This window comes from Alternaria metachromatica (genome assembly GCF_023757995.1).
Source record: "Alternaria metachromatica strain BMP 0045 chromosome Unknown scaffold_3, whole genome shotgun sequence".
Taxonomy (NCBI): domain Eukaryota; kingdom Fungi; phylum Ascomycota; class Dothideomycetes; order Pleosporales; family Pleosporaceae; genus Alternaria; species Alternaria metachromatica.
This window is the reverse complement of record NW_026055494.1, coordinates 453,434-472,317: the sequence shown is the minus strand read 5'-3', so window position 1 is coordinate 472,317 and position 18,884 is coordinate 453,434. Positions and strand designations below refer to the sequence as shown.

At 52.5% G+C, this 18,884-nt stretch overlaps 11 protein-coding genes across 11 annotated transcripts; 6 read left to right on the top strand and 5 right to left on the bottom strand.

Moving 5' to 3' along the window:
• Window positions 1–251: 251 nt before the first annotated feature.
• Window positions 252–783, bottom strand: J4E83_001812 (uncharacterized protein; the record flags this gene model as incomplete). Its single annotated transcript, XM_049328765.1, has 2 exons — window positions 252–296; window positions 397–783. The coding sequence occupies 2 exons, from the start codon at window positions 781–783 to the stop codon at window positions 252–254; spliced, it is 432 nt and encodes a 143-aa protein (XP_049191737.1).
• A 419-nt stretch (window positions 784–1,202) lies between these two features.
• On the bottom strand, window positions 1,203–2,009 carry J4E83_001811 (uncharacterized protein; the record flags this gene model as incomplete). Its single annotated transcript, XM_049328764.1, has 1 exon — window positions 1,203–2,009. The coding sequence occupies one exon, from the start codon at window positions 2,007–2,009 to the stop codon at window positions 1,203–1,205; it is 807 nt and encodes a 268-aa protein (XP_049191736.1).
• Window positions 2,010–2,987: 978 nt separating this feature from the next.
• Window positions 2,988–3,935, top strand: J4E83_001810 (uncharacterized protein; the record flags this gene model as incomplete). Its single annotated transcript, XM_049328763.1, has 1 exon — window positions 2,988–3,935. The coding sequence occupies one exon, from the start codon at window positions 2,988–2,990 to the stop codon at window positions 3,933–3,935; it is 948 nt and encodes a 315-aa protein (XP_049191735.1).
• Window positions 3,936–4,215: 280 nt separating this feature from the next.
• On the top strand, window positions 4,216–4,832 carry J4E83_001809 (uncharacterized protein; the record flags this gene model as incomplete). Its single annotated transcript, XM_049328762.1, has 3 exons — window positions 4,216–4,288; window positions 4,342–4,421; window positions 4,470–4,832. The coding sequence occupies 3 exons, from the start codon at window positions 4,216–4,218 to the stop codon at window positions 4,830–4,832; spliced, it is 516 nt and encodes a 171-aa protein (XP_049191734.1).
• A 184-nt stretch (window positions 4,833–5,016) lies between these two features.
• On the bottom strand, window positions 5,017–5,929 carry J4E83_001808 (uncharacterized protein; the record flags this gene model as incomplete). Its single annotated transcript, XM_049328761.1, has 2 exons — window positions 5,017–5,563; window positions 5,613–5,929. 2 exons carry the CDS (start codon window positions 5,927–5,929, stop codon window positions 5,017–5,019), a joined length of 864 nt encoding a protein of 287 aa, XP_049191733.1.
• Window positions 5,930–6,259: 330 nt separating this feature from the next.
• On the top strand, window positions 6,260–9,691 carry J4E83_001807 (uncharacterized protein; the record flags this gene model as incomplete). The annotated part of the gene is made up of 1 exon (XM_049328760.1): window positions 6,260–9,691. The coding sequence occupies one exon, from the start codon at window positions 6,260–6,262 to the stop codon at window positions 9,689–9,691; it is 3,432 nt and encodes a 1,143-aa protein (XP_049191732.1).
• A 441-nt stretch (window positions 9,692–10,132) lies between these two features.
• On the bottom strand, window positions 10,133–11,260 carry J4E83_001806 (uncharacterized protein; the record flags this gene model as incomplete). Its single annotated transcript, XM_049328759.1, has 2 exons — window positions 10,133–10,925; window positions 11,205–11,260. The coding sequence occupies 2 exons, from the start codon at window positions 11,258–11,260 to the stop codon at window positions 10,133–10,135; spliced, it is 849 nt and encodes a 282-aa protein (XP_049191731.1).
• Window positions 11,261–11,748: 488 nt separating this feature from the next.
• On the bottom strand, window positions 11,749–12,555 carry J4E83_001805 (uncharacterized protein; the record flags this gene model as incomplete). Its single annotated transcript, XM_049328758.1, has 2 exons — window positions 11,749–12,333; window positions 12,379–12,555. The coding sequence occupies 2 exons, from the start codon at window positions 12,553–12,555 to the stop codon at window positions 11,749–11,751; spliced, it is 762 nt and encodes a 253-aa protein (XP_049191730.1).
• Window positions 12,556–13,102: 547 nt separating this feature from the next.
• On the top strand, window positions 13,103–13,918 carry J4E83_001804 (uncharacterized protein; the record flags this gene model as incomplete). The annotated part of the gene is made up of 1 exon (XM_049328757.1): window positions 13,103–13,918. One exon carries the CDS (start codon window positions 13,103–13,105, stop codon window positions 13,916–13,918), a length of 816 nt encoding a protein of 271 aa, XP_049191729.1.
• Window positions 13,919–15,140: 1,222 nt separating this feature from the next.
• J4E83_001803 (uncharacterized protein) lies at window positions 15,141–16,430 on the top strand (the record flags this gene model as incomplete). The annotated part of the gene is made up of 2 exons (XM_049328756.1): window positions 15,141–15,145; window positions 15,209–16,430. 2 exons carry the CDS (start codon window positions 15,141–15,143, stop codon window positions 16,428–16,430), a joined length of 1,227 nt encoding a protein of 408 aa, XP_049191728.1.
• A 390-nt stretch (window positions 16,431–16,820) lies between these two features.
• Window positions 16,821–18,814, top strand: J4E83_001802 (uncharacterized protein; the record flags this gene model as incomplete). The annotated part of the gene is made up of 2 exons (XM_049328755.1): window positions 16,821–16,825; window positions 16,987–18,814. 2 exons carry the CDS (start codon window positions 16,821–16,823, stop codon window positions 18,812–18,814), a joined length of 1,833 nt encoding a protein of 610 aa, XP_049191727.1.
• Window positions 18,815–18,884: the final 70 nt, after the last annotated feature.

Here is an 18,884-nt window from a genome sequence, read left to right as displayed (position 1 = left end):
TAGAGTCTTGCAATGGTCGTTGACAACACGCAGATGGTTGCCAAAAGGTACGCAAGTCCCATTTCCATAGAAGACTGAGGGAAGTCGACGTTGAAAAAGCGCTGCCTCATGATACATAAGACACAATGGTCCATATGCCAATAAACGGAATCGGACATGCACCCTGGGATTTTCGATGCAGTAGTCGGCCAGGAGATTTAGCTTATGGCAGGGGTCGGCTAACGTAATGCGCAACTCATCGAAGTGCCCTTTCACGATGAGGCCTCCGACATCCACTCGTTCATCTTTGGAGCGAACTAATGGTCGAATTTCCACAGTTTTGACTTGAGAAGTCCAAGACTTGTCGCGTTGGCGCACGAAGCGGATGAACTGATGGGTAGCGTTTTGAGCGCATACGTTGTCTTGGGCGAATACGATATCGTTGTATAACAGTGACAAGTGCTTGGTCTCTTTGTAGAGTTGCTTGCACACGTACTTCAGCTGGTTGAACTCGGATGTAGATTCTGCGGTAGAACACAGCTTTACGCCCTGCGCGGACTCATGTTCGTAATACGCATCCACACATTCTTGGGGTGTTGCGTGCCAGATATCGTCTATACTGTTGACCTCTTCGGTCACTGCCTGGGGTATGGTGTCGAAGTCGATCGAATCGCGATAGAATAGCTCGTGATGGTTGGCGGTGAGTGCGTATTCGTAGATCGTGTTGCGTATCTCGCCTGGCAATTGGAGGAGGCGATTGGTGCCGTCCTGGGTAGGAGCTGACTTGCTGTACCCACTGGTCATCGGGTCGGAGTCTCCTCGCGCGGTTTTGCTAGACGCGTTACTCATGTCGATATATTCCCTAGTTTCAGAGTTTAAGCGGGCAAGAGGGGCAGTGGTAGGTGATGGAGTTTTGGCGGCAAAGAATAAAATTATACTCACGCGAAGGGACAGCCTTGGAACCCATACGTTTAGATTTGGTCAGATGGCAACGAGAAAAACTCTTCAATCCACATGTTGAAGGAGCCCAGACCAGTTTCGTCCTCGTTGTGGGGATATCATTAGGCGACCCAAGGTAAGACAATTTGTTTGTAATTATTATGGAACATGCGTCGCTTCCCTTGTACTAAGTACTCAGAAATATCCTAGCGATTAGGAGTTATCAGCCACAGGTTCGCATCTCCAATGTTGCTTGCCAGTAGTATGCAGCTCTGTACCGGCGACTAATGATCACTTAAAGTAGCTGCTCGACTCTTCCTCACGATATCCTTCAACTGTGCCATCATTGCCATATCTGTGGAGTCTTGCTGGCTCTCCGTCCTTGGGTCCTTCCAAAGCAGATCAAACTTGATCTCTTTCTGTTCGTTGATACGTCTTACAAACACTACAACAGGTTCGTGTATAAGAGCCGCGGTATCCCACTTGTGAGTCTGAATCTTGAATATAACGTGCTGCACGTTTAATGTGACCCCTGGAGTCTCTTCCAATCCCCTGAAGGTAAAGATGCATGCGTCTAGCAGGCGGTGTCGAAGTTCGGGATCGGCTATGCTGGCGTCTTTGGCGATTGCGGCAGGGACATTGACGGTAACGTAAGGTAGATGTAGGCTCAGTAATTCGCGGAACGAGGCGAAGACGTCGTCGAAGTATATGCGTGGTTCATTTGCGTCGGCAGGTAGCGAGCGTGTATCGCGCATTCCGAGACGGACTTTCACGTTATGAAGGTGGGAGTGCGTCTGGATCTGGGGCGTGCCGATGACCGTATCTATCTCAGTAGTGGAAAAAGCTACTTGAACCATATCGATGCTCTTCTGTACTGCGCCGTTCATGACTAACTGGCTCTCGGCGACTATCATGCTGGAAAACTCTTGACGGATCTGCTTGCAAGCGCTAAGAAGACCGGTAACGTCTCGCAGGCTGGTAACATCCGGCAGGAGATACCGATAGACTTCGTTTCGAATCTCTGCAGGCATCAATAAGAACGATGAACTCTGCCCTTGTGTAGGTACGAGAACAGGGGTAGGAACATCCATAGTGCGTGACATGTCGATGCTTCGGGCGTTGCGAACGTCCTGATGAAGCCTTTGTGCGAGTTCGTTGTGTAATCGTCCTCTGTACTTCTTCGATACAGCCATGAGTATTTTCTGGAGCCTGTTTCTGGGTTTGGTAATCGTGACTGTCGTTGCATTCGCCAAGTCAGGAGCTTGTTGATCGTGTCGCGTGAGTCCTTTTTTGCTGATATGGGTTTCGCGGGGGCGGGGGACATGAATGACTTTTCGGAGACGACATCTTGCCCGCTTGAGAAGAGGTTCTCTCATTGGAATAGACACATGCAATCAGCCTGGACACTAGGATCTGCCTATGCTAGGGTTGAGTCAAGTTTAGCAAGAGGATCGATCGTAATGCTGCCCTGGATAGTCGAATATGCCGACAGAAAACTCTTCTCATTCTTATCTAGAATGGCTGTATTCATGACGATGATCGAGCCGAGAAACATGCTGTTGTTTCATAGGTCTACGATTGGCAGCAGCGGTCCAGTCTACCACCGAAAGCAGTGGGGCCAACCTACGAAGGGCAGGTGAGGGGTGGACCGGCCACTCCCAAGGCGTTCTTATAGTGATACATCTCCAAATACATTCGGTGGATTTCACGAGAAAGGTCGCTATCTGGAAGGCCGTTATTGGAAGAGTGGAGATTGGCACAAGATGAGGCTCAACAAATGCGAGCATCGGGACAGTCGGAACCCGTGGACGTTCCGCGCAGCGGCTATTGAAGGCCCACGGCATGACTCCGATGGTGCATGGCCACCTTTCATCCTCCCAACTCAGATCTCATATATTACTACCTATGTGCTGCTGAACATTGAAATAAGTATTGATTACAGAAACGCTCGCAGGTTTCCATTGTCGGATTTACTACCCCACCTGCACCCCGCCTCCCCGCTTTGATCACTAAGGTCGACCCAGAAAGCATACCCTCCCTGGAAGCTATTATCAACAATTACAGTCGCTATGGCTCCTCCTCCAGCTCCGGGCGTATGGTGCCCCGCAGTAACCTTCTACACTCCCGAAAGCGACACGGCAACCTTGGATCTCGCCGCACAGAAACAGTATTTCCAATACCTCTCCAAATCGGGTCTTACTGGTTTAGTCGTTCTTGGCTCTAACGCTGAGGCATTTCTCCTCACTCGCGATGAGAAGAGAGCGTTGATGAAATGTGCTCGTGAGGCCGTCGGCCCCGACTACCCTCTGATGGTCGGCATCTCAGGCTTCTCTGTACCTCAAGTCATGGAGAACATTAGCGACGCAATTGAGGCTGGAGCCAATCATGGACTTTTGCTACCAGCGGCGTACTATGGGCCAGCAGCTTCTAAAGAAGTTGTCATGGCTTTCTACGATGAGGTTGCGCAGAAATCCGAGTTGCCTATCGTCATCTACAACTTCCCGGGTATCTGCAATGGGGTGGACCTTGATTCTGTCACGATCGCCGCGCTCGCAAAACGGAACCCTGGCAAGATTGTCGGCGTAAAGTTGACGTGTGGCAGCGTCGCGAAGATAACCAGGCTATGTGCTGAGCTGCCAAGCGATACCTTCTCTACGTATGCAGGCCAAGCGGATTGGTTGGTTGCTGGCCTCGCAGTTGGAAGTGCAGGATGTGTGTCAGCATTCAGTAACGTCTTCCCGAAGGTCTGCTCAAAGGTATACGAGTGGTATACTACTGGGAAGACTCAAGAAGCCTTGGAGCTTCACCGCAAGGCGGCGCTCGCGGAGAGCCCGATCAAGGCTGGAATCGCTCCCACGAAGCATGCTGTTAGTCAATACAGTGCGAAAGCTGCTGGCATCGAGGGCGCCGAGGGGAAGCTCAACCCAAGGCGACCGTACTTGCCAGTTGGCGACGCAATCAAGACGAGCGTAAAGAGTGCCATGGAAGAGCTTGCTACGATAGAGAGCATCTTGTAGAAGAGGCTGAAGGATGATAGGGTTCCCGGGTTAGTTCAGATAGAGGTAATCGCATCTCGCGGCATGGCAAGCGTAGCATCGACATCATCAGTCTTTGAAAATCAGATACACGATGGACAGGCCTCTGTCTTCGACGTATTCTGGTTCCTGCCGTGATGCTATGATCCGAGAGAGATGAGGACTAGTAAGCGTGCAGACCCTTGACTTAGCGGCGCACGTGCCTTATCGATAACCAACATTCACGTCTCGAACTTTTTCCTACTCTACCAAACACGACGAAATGGCGCCGCAAAGAGGAGCAAGCGGTATCGAAAAGAAGAAGCGGTCGAAGAAGAGGAGGACGAGAACTGAGGGTACAAGGAGCGCTGTTGAACAGTTCGCGAGGTATACGCTAACAACTGGACAGTCTCATCATCGAGCGAAAGTGACAGCGATGTCTCAAGTGTAAAGAGTCAAAAGGTGGCCGCGGTAGAAGAAGAAACAAAGGTATGGGTTTCGCGTTGAACAGGTCTGATCTGATCTGACTCGAAAAAGGATGTTTCGCCAGCGCCAGCACCAGCACCAGCACCCGCTAAGAAAGAGAAGAAGAAGAAGAAGTCCAAGACAGGCAGTGCTCCAGAGGCTCAGCCAGATGAAGATGTCGCTATGACGGATGTACCAGCTTCTCCGCCACCAAAGCAGGCAGCGTCAAAGGCTAGTCAACAGGCGCAAGACGATTTCGGCGCCCTCTATCTGCGCAAAATCGCGGCTGAGTTCGCTGACGATCTCGACAAAGTGCGTGAAGCACCAGACTTCAAGGCGAGCAGTGTGCCGATGCTCATTCATGCGCTCAAGCAGGGCGAAAGTCTTTACAGTGTAGAGGAGAGAAAGAGGGTCGTAGGCGCGGCGAACGCGTAGAGAACAAGGGTAGCATGGGAGGCGTTTGGCGTCTGGAAGTATTTTTGCGCAACGATTATCATAATGCAAACGTTCGTATATTTCAGAAGGGGGTCCGAACTCGGTCCCATTCATGTGCCAAATTCCCCCCAAAACGGTCATCGAACAGCCAAACGCCTTGCTATGCAGAATCTCGTGAAATCGTCTAGTATGCCTCGACCTCCATACCGCTCCGCCACTCCAACTCGATTGTCCAAGCCAGGAGGTTCGGGTGCTTGATCACAACCATGTCATGGGCCAGCTTCATGACTTTCTCCCTCTTCTCCGCCTTCTCTCCTGATGGCAGCACCATCAAGGTATCGTACGCTCTAGCCAGCAGCTTCTCCTCGTATTCCCGTCTCAGCTCGTCATCGCCCGTCCAGTTGATGATCTCCTCGTATATCCCTTCTAGCGGGCTAGTAGCGTATATCTCGTTCTTAACAGAGGCTGTGGTACCCTCCAGTGTCGCGCCGATGCGAAGTCGTCTCTCTTCTATGAGCCGCTTGATTGTGGAAGCCTCCTGTGTCTCGTGGATCTCGGCTATGCGCGTGTACGTTTTTGACGGGTCTGGCAGACGACCTTCGAGGTAAGAGTATACGGGAGAGGACGGCAGCTGGGTACTGAGTGCGCGTGCATATTGAGTCTTGGTGCCATGGGCGCGGGCGTGATCTACGAGCTTATCGATGGCGGATTGGGACTTGTGCGCGTCGTCCCTGTTCTTGTTAGCATTGTAGTCTCCCTAGCTTTATATACGAGACATACAAGTTCATATATATCTGTGCTAGTTCCAGTCCGACGTCAATGTTCTCGTCAACCTTCGCGCCCTTGAGACCTTCGTACATGCCCCTTAGCCCGAGCCATGCCTGTGGGTCTTCAGGCTTGAGCTTGGTCGCGTCATAGTAGGCTTTCTCCGCTTCGTCGAATCTGCTCAGGCCGTCGTTGGCGCGTCCAAGGAACAGGTAGGCGAAGTAGTTTTGGGGCTCCTTCTCCAGCACTGCTGTCGCTTGGTTCTTCGCTTCCTCCCAATCCTTTGCGCCAATCGCCGCCTTCGCAGCCTTCAGCGCAGTTTTCGTAGACATGTCGTTGATTTGGGTAGCGATAGTTTGGGGAGTAGCCGTCCGTACGGCGTTACTTGTGTTATGAAGGTGCCATGAGGAGTGAATTGGAGCTTTGGTGTGGGGCTCGCAGCGTCGAAAGAGCAGGCAATGACGCACGGCATGCTAGCGTCGATCCTGGGCTTCAGCCTTACCAAAACACGAACATCAACGTCAACCACTCTGCAACTCACTTGCCGCTACTCTTCACGATAAATCCCCTCAGACGACCCGGGTGATTTGACTGCCTTTCTTTATAGCATCTATCGGCGTTCTGCATTGCATTGGCTGGGTTCCAAAATTCGGATTGCTGTCATGGCGTCACACGCGGACAGTGCGCACGACCTGCTGGATCTCGACATATCGACGTTGCGGCAGTTCGTTGAGCTATTTCCCAACGAGGGCCTATCGAAAGTCATCACAGGCTGGTTGAGTAGCGGTATATCAAGATACCCGCTTGTGGAAGAAGGCGACTCAAGAGAAGGACCTGACCTGAGCGAGGGTGGGGTAGCTCTTACTCAAGATGTTCCAGTCTCACAGGAGGACTGTCTGGTGTTGATGACTGAAGGAATTACCGAGGCTGGAAGATCGCCGCTTGCACATTGCTTACTCGGAGACTACTACCTGTCCTTGGAGGAGTACGAAAGCGCGGTCGAGAGCACAAGGAAAGGCTTGAAATATGCTGCTGCGGAGGCAAAGAAGACCGACTTATCACTTCAGAGAACTCGCGACGCTTTGAGTAGTACGCTTGCTACTGCTTTAGTCTACTATCAAGCCCCGAGGAATCATCTGGAAGCCAAGGGCATCTTCGAATCCATCTTGAAACGCAAGCCACAGTTCACCTCTGCTCTCATCGGCATCGGACTGGTCCTAGAAGAAGAAGAGGAATATGAGCAAGCCTTCCAATTCCTTGAGAAGGCACTAAAGCAAGATCCCTCAAATGGTCGCATAGGTGCAGAATCAGCCTGGTGTCAAGCACTTGCCGGTGACTACAAGACCGGTTTTGAAAGGCTCCAAGAGTACCTCGATTACCCGCAGCTCGATGCCTCCAAGCAACGTGGCCGCGAGCTCCGCGCACAGACACTTTATAGAATAGGTGTATGTATATGGGAGCTCGATCCGTCAAAGCAAGCGAGGAAGGACCGCCAAGGAACGTATGCGAAGCTGCTCGCAGCGATCAAAGCAAACCCGAACTATGCGCCTGCATATACTCTGCTTGGCATCTTCTACGAAGATTACAATAAGGACCGCAGACGAGCACGGCAGTGCTTCCAAAAAGCCTTCGAGCTATCACCTTCTGAAGTCGTCGCAGCCGAGCGCCTTGCTCGCCTTTTCGCCAATCAAGGCGAGTGGGACATTGTCGAGGTCGTGTCCCAGCGAGTGGTAGACTCCGGGAAAGCCCGACAGACACCAGGATCGAAACGGAAAGGCGTCAGCTGGCCGTTCTCTGCACTTGGTGTCGTCCAAATGAACAAGCAAGAGTATCAAAAGAGTATCGTGTCCTTCTTATCCGCACTACGCATTAGTCCGGATGACTACTACTCCTACGTTGGTCTCGGAGAGAGCTACCACAACTCTGGTCGATATAACTCAGCATCACGCGCGTTCAATTACGCGGAAAATCCGACAGATGGTGTTGTTTTGAAGAGGTCTGACCAAGAGGGGTGGTTCACCAAGTACATGCTCGCCAACGTCAACCGCGAGTTGAGTGAGTTCAATGAAGCTCTTGCAGGCTACGAAGCTGTACTAGCGTCTCGGCCGAAAGAGTTTGGTGTCTCGATAGCACTCCTGCAGACTCTCGTAGAGAAGGGGTGGCACTGCGTTGAGACCGGTTTCTTCGGCGAGGCTGCCGATAGCGCGACCCGCGGTATCGAAGTTGCAATGTCGATTACCGAGTACAAGCCGGATGCTTTCAACCTATGGAAAGCTGTTGGCGATGCATGCAGTTTGTTCACTTGGGTCCAAGATAAACTCAAGCAGTTTCCCGTGGAGCTGATCGAGAAGGTGCTGCGCAGCGAGTCGGATATGAACATCGATTTTGATGAACACAAGGATATCGATGGGCTTGGACAGGATACGCTGGCTGCACTTTCCGCAGACAAGGACGATACCCTTACCAAGGTGCTTAAAGCCTCAATACTTGCACAAAAACGAGCAGTTTCCAGTTGTGCGCATGACATACACGCACAGGCTGTAGCGTGGTACAACCTAGGCTGGACAGAGTACAGAGCACACGTCTGCTTAGAGCAGGAAGGCATTGAGGGGTCGAAACTCACCACATACCTTCGAGCAGCCATGAAGTGTTTCAAGCGTGCTATCGAACTAGAAGCCGGTAACTCGGAGTTCTGGAACTCGCTTGGTGTCATCACGACTACACTAAGTCCTAAGGTCGCTCAGCATGCCTTTGTTCGCTCCCTACATCTCAACGAACGAAGTGTGCACACCTGGACAAACCTAGGAGCGCTTTATTTGTTGCAAAACGATCACGAACTTGCGCACACCGCCTTCTCAAGGGCACAATCGCAAGACCCCGACTACTCATTAGCATGGGTCGGCGAAGGCATCATCGCATTGCTCACCGGAGATTCCAACGAGGCGCTCTCTCACTTCACTCACGCATTCGAGCTTTCAGAGTCGTCATTGCTTTTGACTAAACGTCAGTACGCCGTCTCGGCTTTCGACTTCCTTGTGTCTTCGCCTTCGTCATCCAGCAACATCACGAACCTCATACAACCTCTGTTCGCGCTCCAACAGCTCAACATACAAGCACCCTACGACATTCCGCACAAGCATCTAGCGGCGTTGTTCTTAGAGCGTATTGGCAACTACGACGCTGCCGTAGTAGCTCTGCAAGCTGTGAACGAGACAGTTGAGCAAGAGTATGAGAAATCAGAATCGCTGGCGTCCCTGGCTCGGGTTGCACGAGCCAAGACAGACCTGGCCCGCAACCTTCTCGCTATCGAGTCCTTCAAATCGGCTGTTGAAGAAGCCGAGACAGCACTTGATCTGCTCTCTGAACTGGACAGCGATACCAAACAGTCCGCATTGTCCGGGGACCAGATCTCGAAGACTAAGCTATCAGCTCGTCTCACGGCTGGTCTAGCACACTACTTTAGTGGCTCATTCGACGCCGCGATACCCTACTTCCGAACATCGCTCGAGGCAACTGGGGCCAACCCAGACATCATCTGCATCCTTGCAGAAGTTCTTTGGGCCAAGGGCGGGGAGAACGAGAAGCAAGTGGCTCGCGACCAGCTCTTTACCGCCATTGAGAAGCACGAAGGCCATGTTGGCTTGCTGACCCTCATTGGCGCCATGACAGTACTCGACAATGACTTGGAAACCATGGAAGCCATCAAAGACGATCTAGACCGACTGCGCACGAACAAGGAGCTCAGCGACGAGCAGTTGGCACGCGTGGAAAAGGTTGTCGAAGCCATCTCAGTCAGTCTAGGTGGTGAGGAGCAAGAGTTAGATGAAGCTCGTCGCAGTGTCATGCTTGCCCCCTGGAAACATACTGGTTGGACAGAGCTCGCTGACGCTGCTGGAGGTGATGCGTTCGCCAGTACGCTTGCAAAGGAAACTGCGATGCGCAACGCACCGCCGAATGGTACGCTCGGTGCTGTTGGGTTGTCAGGCGCGATGGGTGGTACTGGCGATGTGGGAGATGCTCAGAGGGCAGTTGTACTTGCGCCTTGGGTCGCCGACAACTGGAGTGGCTTGGCTGAGTGTGTTCAAAGCGCTTGAACAGGAATAAGGCTACCTTACAGGCATGTGATATGAACATCTCTACGCCACCATGTCATTGATAGAACCCATTATGATCAGCGACAACATTTTCAAATACAATGTGACATATATGCGTAACATTTTTCCTATGAGTCGTGACGCCTATTTGGTGACTGAGCAACGACAGTCGCAAGGGGTGGACAAATATCACGTCACATTTACGAGGTTTGCTGCATACACACCGTTATATCTTAGCAATTAGGTATTACGCAACACAACGTATACTTCTACTCGAATATTTCTGTAGAATGCGATTATATGTTCTAGCCACCCCTGCTGCGGGGGCTGTACAAGCTGACGTAGGAACACTCGTTTCTGGGGAAGTTACCACTCCCGTTGTTGCCCCCTGAAAACGAATCAACGCTGATAACATGGAAACCTGAAGCCCCAGAATCTCCCCTACCATCTGTCAAGCTCCCATCTCACTTCTGTCACAATTCCTTTGAGTGGCGGGAGTGTATGGCCGGTTGCTGATTCAGCCACATCCGCAACTACAACGTCAGAGAGCTCGAGTTCCAGTTCCTTCGCATCGCCATTGAGCTCTGGGAGGTTCTCACAAGATTTCTTCTTGGCTCCTGTGACAGCTCTGACCATAACATTCTGCTCATCTGCCGAGACTTCCTTCGCTTGCCTGGCTACAGCACAGGCCATCCCTGGGGAGGATGTGTTGGCTTCATGATAGCCGTCAGATGGACGACGAATCCGGAAGCCAGAAAAGACATAGCCACGCCTTTGCAACAAGCGGACAGCAACATCGCAAATGAACTCGGTCGGTAACCTCGCCTGCTCGCTGAGAAGCCAGGATACGTTACCAGAGTCCGCGTAAAAGTCGAGAACAAGCTCCCGGGCCTGGCTTTGTTTGGATGTGCCTTCATATAGTTCTGTCGTTGCTGCAGCCGGAAGCATACGCGAGATGTTGACGCTCAGGGTAGGTTGGCAGGCGATCTCACTGAAGAATGCGTACATTCCGTCGATGATTTGGTTCTTGGATGTAATGTCTTGTAGTTTCTCCGCTAGGACGTATAGTCGACATAGCTTCAGCCACTGGCCAGTACCTCTTGTGACTAGCTGATGTGTGTAAACCAGGTTGAGGTATAGGCGGAAGGTATCCGGGTCATCGTCCGGTAGTGCTACCACATGCGCTTCAGTTCCTCGAAACTCCTGACTAGTGGCGCACTTGAAGAGTTCGGATCTGGAGGTGAATAGCGTTTCATGGACGAAAAAGGTTGCTGCGTCCTGGCCTGTCCCCACACAAACTTTCAGTATCGGACTGTCAAAGCTACGGTATGTCAGCAACGCGAGTCATCTCAAGACTTGTATACTCACGCTAGAATTTGACTATCGCAAGCGCGTATATCCATCGGTTTGGCATCTGCGTCACCAAGCTGCGTGCTTACTGATGATGCCGGTGACGAGGATCGGGTCGGTGGTTCACTAAATTCAAACCTGAATTCTGACATGATGACCTAACAAAAGCTGCTGTGTGCTTCCGTCTGCTTTACTTTGGAATCGCATCTTCTCGAGCATTATAAAAGCTGTTGTTGAAGGATCATAGGAAACGAACAGCGCCTCGCCAGGATCAGGATTGTCTCACTTACGTATCGACAATGCGCGCGCGTATTAACATCACGACTGCTTATTTGGAAAACAAGACTTCGTTGCAGAAACAAAACAGAGTTGTGTGGAAAGCCTGGAAACGTGACCGAAATGTGCCTGGTAGCGGTTAGGCAGGGGTGAGGCGTAGCAATCTGAGCCACTTGAAGCCACTGCAGCACATGTACATGCCATTGTAACGAAACTTCGAGTGCAGCACCTGCAAACGTATTTGACGATTGTGTGATAGAGCTGTTCCGGTTCCGGTGATCTATAATAAGCAACGATGGTCTGTAGAAGGTACACAAACCTTGGCCCCCAAAGACGGTATGAAGCTACTATACAGGCGCAGTATCGATAGCAGACACACTTCGATGACAATTGGTCATGAGCTTACTTGTGCTATTCGGTACTTGGTGGTCCTATTTCTTCTCCTCTTCCTTGGCCGGCGCCTCTCTCTTCTCCAGTATCTTGTCGACGATACCAAAGTCCACCGCCTCTTGCGCGTCCATAAAGTAGTCGCGCTCCATGTACTTCTCAATCTCCTCCAATGTCCTCTTCTTCGTAACGTGCGACTGGTATATTTTGTTCAGCTTGTCCCGTATCCTGAGGATCTCTTTGGCGTGGTCCGCAATATCGCTTGCCTTGCCACGGTATCCGCCACTCGGCTGATGTATCATGACTCGCGCATGTGGTAATATGTATCGCTGGCCCTCGGCTCCGCCTGCAAGCAGCAGTGATCCCATGGAGGCTGCGATGCCCATGCATATTGTGCTGACCGGGCAGCGGATGTAGTTCATGGTATCGTAAATCGCAAGACCGGCACTCACGCTGCCGCCGGGCGAGTTGATGTACATGGATATGGGTTTCTCGGGGTTGTCGGCTTCGAGGAAGAGGAGCTGGGCGACAGCGTTGGCGGACATGTAGTCGTCAACCTCGCCATTCAGGCAGATGATGCGCTCTTGCAGGAGACGCGAGAAGATGTCGGAAGTTTTCCAGCCTCCACCCTATAAAGTCAGCTAGCTCTTGGATAGTAACGCTGCTGAACCCACAGTAGTCTCCGTGACGTAGGGTATCGGCAGTGAGATGGCGCGCGGTGTCTGTTGGTCCTGCTGCTGTGGACTCCATTGCGGCTGGAAGCCGAATTGGCTTGATATCGACCGCGTGCCATATCTGGCGAAGCTTTGTAGTGTTGATGGCCTTGTAGCCCGCCGTAATAGAGAAGCCATGATGGTGATGTCGGGGTAGCTCCTGCCTCCCCGCGTGAACGCAGCTCCGGCGCGCCAAGCCGGGGGTCCGATGCGATCGTTTGGTTCTCCAGCGCAACACCCTTCCAACCTGCACGAACCGCCCAGTCCCTCCCTGTCCCGCCTGATGCCAGGCAGATGGATCTGTCGCCCGACGTCATGCTTGAGCCCCACTAGACTCTCGGCGCGGGCTCAATGCCGCCAATCCTCCGCTCATATTCCCGGTCGTCTCTTGAAAGGCAGTGACCTTGGTCCTACGCGCGAAGATGCCCACCAAACGTTCCGCCTCCGCAAAGACGAGACAGCCAAAGAACTTCCACTTTCGCCATTACTCGACCCGGTAGCCTTAGAAGAAAGGTCTCGCTATGAACAGACGAAAGAGCGACCGAATTTTGCTGAATTCACGCCTTTCCAGAAGAAACTATGGGAGAATCCTTTCGGTATGCATAATGCTGTCCCTTGATGGCAATGCAAGACTAATTTCTCAGCCCATGCGTTGGCATCGCCAGTCCGTCAATGCCGCGCAACAATGATCTCCCTTCCTAGCGCCTTCCTGACCTCTCTCCACGCACGCCCGCACCCAACGACCAAAGACCCGTGGCTCCTGCCTGTCTCTCTCACGACGGACAAGAAGCACCTCGGACCCCCACACCGTTTCCTTGGGACTCGTCGGGTTACTGTACAACTGGGCAAGAAGAAAGCCTGGGAGAAAGCTCTAAACTCACGCATGGCCGAAAAGTTTGGCGGGCTGGGCTTGAAGAAGATGGTTTGGAGGGAGGACATGCCAGACTTCATACTGGACATAATGCGCAAGACAGTAGCGAGTAAGCTCAGCTGGAACTTTGGTTTCAGAGGTCGATTGATTTCAGTCGCGAGTCCCCGGACTGAAGACATTGAGAGCGTCGAAGACGTTTCTTCTGTCCTCATATTCCGATCGCTTCATAATCGTGGGGATGATATGCAAAAGCTGGCAGATCTGAACATGGCTGAGCTGGAAAAGTGGTCAGCCTACTTTACCAAGAGCTTTGAGGCGAAGTTGGATCCACATGCTACCCCAGAAGTCACTCACTCTTCACCACACTGGTATACTGGTCCTGTCATCGCATGTCTGCAACCCCGCCTGATGTTCCCAGAGCTCGAGTTTCATACCACCACTTGGCGAGGCAGAAAGGTTGCGGTCTACAGTTTGACAGATCTACTTGGAGAGGACAAGGCGCAAGAACTGATAAAAGTCAGCAAGTACGCTGGTGAGAAATGTGTCGTGATGAAGAGAGCAAGACACAACGTGCCGGTTGAACTACTGCTCATGCAACTCCAAGCATACATAGCCCAACCAGGTCCTTGAGTTACCTCAAGTGCACTTTAGCTTTCGTATCAAAAACAAGACTTCCTCCTTGAGCCTTCTCAATCTGTCTTGGCCACTACTATGAGCACCTTTCCAAAGACTACCAAATCTGAGAGACCTCTGATCCACCTCACTCCACTACTTGCTGACACCATCACGCAATCTCCTCTCCCAGTCTGCCTTTCTCATACCGAACATGTGCTCATCCTTCATCTCACCATTCTTGTAAACATTGTCCCTCAGTACACCTTCGAGTACGTACCCATTCTTTTCAAAGCACCGCATGCTCGCCCCGTTGCCAGAGAATACCCCAGCGTAGAGTTTGGACAATCGTTGACCATTATTCTCGTAACTCTCAAAACTCCATGTTGTGAAGGCTTCCAGTGCCTCCGTGATGTAACCTTTCCCCCAATACGTCTTTCCAACCCAGAAACCAACTTCTGCTGCATGTGCATACACATCCGAGCCTAGCTTCAAACCGATACCTCCTATTGCGAGTTCTGGCGCTGATCTCTCGCAGATGACGAAATGGTGTTGATATGGGAGTGCGAGGTTCATGTTGATCCATGTCTCAGCGCTAGACTGTGTATATGGACTGGGAAAAGTTCCTCGCATATACTTGGCGATGAGGGGGTCGTTGGCGTGCCGGGAAGTCGAAGGAGCATCTTCGAGGCACATTAGACGGATTATTAGACGCTTGGTAGTCACTATGGATGATGGAACTGATGTGCCCGTCTGTGCTGGTGTTGTTTGTTCCGCCATTGTGGAGATAGATACACCGGCGAGATGTGCGCATACGGGAGAAAGGAATCAAGATGGGCCAGTAGAGAGAGTCCGATATTTGTGTACTTTTAGTGCTTGATTGCTTCACGGCCGTTGACTCATAGATGCCCTTTGAGTGACCATGATAAGGCTAGTCAGCACGAAGCAAACGCACCTTCCCTGCTGGGATATCGACCGGTGGCCTGATCTAGCGACACTCGCCCATTTGATGAGTCCAGAACAATGCAAGTGTATCGCCGTATTTAAAGGACGCGCAAAGACTTGATGACTGTGAAGTATATCCTTGAACACGATGCTTGGGACTGACCAGGTGACATGTGAGAGGACGAGGCGTGACGTCGTGCATATGGGCGGGCACTAGCGCAGCGCGCTAACACGCGTCTGTCGCGTGGGCGGTCCAGCACTCGCAGTTCCTACGACGCTTGCCAACAGCGCCGTAATGTCGTCCTTCGGAGCAAAGTAAGCCGATCCAATTGAAGATATGTCGCATGTCTAACATAATTGCAGAAAGGTTGTCAGAACCTATTCGCGACACACGAAGCGTCAACTCTACGATGAAGAACCGCCTACCAAACGAAGACGCGTCGAGACCACAATCGAAAGTACCGAAACGACGACCTTGACCTCTTTGGATACTGCTCCTACGATTGTAATTTCATCTCTCGAATGCGAGCGTGAAAGCTCCACCGCTCCTCCGTCCAGCCCCAAAGACTCGCCCGCAGTCTTCTCAGACGAACCGCCTCGGTCTAGTCCACCATCGTCGCCAGCACCGCGCAGCTCCCCTCCACCCGTTCAAAAACGGCGACCAGTCTTCTCCATATTCAAAAAGCAACTCAAGCCGAGCACGCCCGCCAAAGAACCCCTTACAGAACGGAGTCACAATGCGCAAAGCCCACCGAAGCCAGCACCGAAAAAGAAGCAGATGGTACAGATGCAGTTAGACCTGGCTTCAGAGACGCGTAAAACATGCAAGACATGTGGAATGCAGTACATACCGTCGAATGCCGAAGACGCGGCGCTACACAAGAAGTTTCATGCGATGAACCTTGGGGGTGTCGACTTCACCAAGCCAGTCGTGGAGCGCTTTAGGAAGAACCAGATATGGAGTGGTGATGGGAGCTTCATCGCTGTAGTTGGACGCAAGGATACATTGGCGATGCGCAACCGGGCGAGTGATGTTTTGAAGGTTGTGAACACAGAGCTTGCTGCTGTTCCCATATCAGACGACGAGCTTTGGGGACAGACGAGTCGGACAGCCCAGGCAGACGAAACAGAACGGACTACGCCTGTACCGAAACCACGGCCCTCGGCGAAGAACCCAGCCAACGTGGCACTCGTCGATCGATTCAAGATATATTTATACATTCGAGGGAATAAGTGTGTAGGAGCATGTTTGGTAGAGCGAATATGGGAGGCCTATAAGGTGTTGGACCCCACCAGTTCGCCCGAACAGGAGCAAGGAGATGCTGTCGCGCCCCATAGCTCTTCTATTTCTATCAGCACCGATTCAGATCCGGTGGCCTTGGGCATATCACGAATATGGACGTCGAATCAACATAGAAAGAAAGGCATCGCGACTAGGCTGCTGGATATCGCACGATCCGACTTCATCTATGGGCTGCACATTGAGAAAGCTCGAGTTGCTTTCAGCCAACCGACAGAGAGTGGAGGGAACTTGGCGCGCAAGTGGTTTGACTGCCAGGCAGGGTGGCATGTGTATGTCGATTAGCGTACCGTGGAGATAGACCCTTACATAGATAGCCGCGGTAGGCCGCTGCAAGATGCCCACGCGTTTACTAAACAGTGTAAGGAAGTGTTGAAATCCTGTACCAGACAGCGAATATTGAAACGGGAGCCCTAGAACACACAGGGCCACAGAATTCGTTGGCGAAATTGTGCCTTATGGATAGCAGAGGTTCATTGGGCCGTCATGGTGTACGAGGTACGATGGTGGGGGCTGTTCGCTGTCCCGCGCCGGATCGCCAGCACCTGCATATCGGCGATGATCACGTCGCAGAGCCGACTATCAGCAACAGCATTTCTTGCGCGGCACCATCTCACCGCTTCTCTCGCGCCCCTTCCATGTACATAGAATAATGCATTGTTTTTAGCACCCATCATGTCGTCCGGAAACCCCTTCCGCCTTTCTCAAGCTCCCCGTCAGCCCGCGCCCGTCCCGCAGACTTCCTTCATCAACACGGATAGCAGTGTGCTTGGAGCGCGCAGGGAGGACAGCGACCATGGTATTCCCTCGCCTTGCCTTTCTGCGTCTGCTGGCATTCAAGGAGTAATTGTCTTACAGTGCTCGAAGACGCCGCCCCGCCGTCGACTGGCAAGACCAAGAAGTCTGTCCGCATTCTCTCGCCCACTACTACGATTCCACCGCCCATCTTTGACGACTCAGATGCGACCTTGAACGAGCTTATGGCCCGGCGATCGAGCCAAGGTCGGCCTGCAAGCCCACCGCCTCCCGTAACACCCGCCGGCTTTGTCAACAACTCTGTCACAGCGGGCGAAGCCAATGCCCAAGTTGTCGGGAAAGACGCCATGGCAATAGCGGACGCGTCCCCAAACCCGAGATCAACCTTTGGCGAGCCGCTGGCGATGCAATCGCCGGGTAACGTACCAGCGAATCCATTCTCGAGAACACTGGCCTCGTTAGAACCCCAAGACAAAGAGAGCGAGGAGGAGCGGACGAACACGGGAAGACCGATGCTAGGCAACAGCAGAGCTTCCTTGGATGTGGAGAGCTTCAAGAACCTACTCCTGACCGGAAAGGCTACTCCGCGACCATCCGGTCCGCCTCAGCAGTCTACGAGCGCATCACAACCCGTCGCAGGCGCGCAATTCGAGACCAGTAGTAGCACGGATACCTCCTCAGTCTCCCGGCAATCGCTATTCGAGCCCATACAAGAATCCCACGCTGACTCGCCACGTACATCGGTCGATATGGCTGACTCGGAAGAGGACGAGAGCATGGGGCTAGTCTCCGAGGTGAAGAAGGGCAAAAAGAAGCCCCCACCTGCCCCCAAGCATCGACACGGAAAGCTCGTTACGCAGAGACAGCCACAGACAGTGTCCTTCGAGAGCTTTGCAGCCACAGAGCCAACACCACCGCCGGCTATCAGACGGACAGACAGTTCGGATACAAACAAGCCGCTCCCCCCAACTCCCGTTGCTGCGCCGCAGTCATCCCATATCAGCACGCAAGATACCACCCCGCTACAATCCCAACCAACCCCACCAGCACAAGACCTGCCTTCACCGCCTTCGGAAGGCACAAATAGACAAAAGAAGGCACCTCCGCCCGTGCCATTGGCCCGTAGGCAGAGTCAGCTCAAGACGACGACGACAACAGGCAATAGATCGCGGAGCAGTTCAAACCTTACGATATCATCTCAGCACTCGGTTGACCCCATACAAAGCCCAGTTCCAAGTAACGTCGACCCGTTTGGAGCAAAGTCACCACCACGTCCTCCACCTTCACGACACGGCGCACGACTCGCAAACATAGGCAACTCAAGCGCGAACTCTTCTAGCACCGAACTGCCACAGCGTTCAAGTTCGGGTCGAACGCCGAGATCTGTTCCAGAACCCCCTTCATCCCGCCGGAGCACTCTAGAATCCCAACCTTCGTCACCCGCGCCGAGTGTGCACCGCGCCTCATCCATATCGTCCAATCGCAATACCCAGCGAAACGTATCTGGAGAAAGCACAGGAAGCAATATGCCGCCACCTCCGCCTCCACCAAGACGCCGATCGAATCGCTCAAGCCTTGATCAGCAAAGACCTCAGATACCCTCTTCGTCCCCCACAGAAAGCCGACGGACAAGCACGGAGTACCGCCGTACAAGTACAGAGCACAGACGGACGAGCGTAGCCAGCGAAAGCTCATTGAGAAGGGAATACGCGCCTGCAGACGAGAAAGGTGGGAACGAATATGCCTTATACTCGCCAATGGAAGAGAGCGAGAAGAAGCTAGGTCTCGATGAAAACATGGCTGGTGGGAAGGAGGGCGAGGGAAGGAGCGACTCAAGTAACATCCTCGACGATATGGAAAAGTTCCAACGCGAGATCGACGAGTTGAGGACGAAGTATAAACAAACGGGATAGTACTTCGTTTGAGTGGTCTTCCAGTGGGAGGAACGAGCGATATATATTAGCATGATGCGTTCTCTAATTG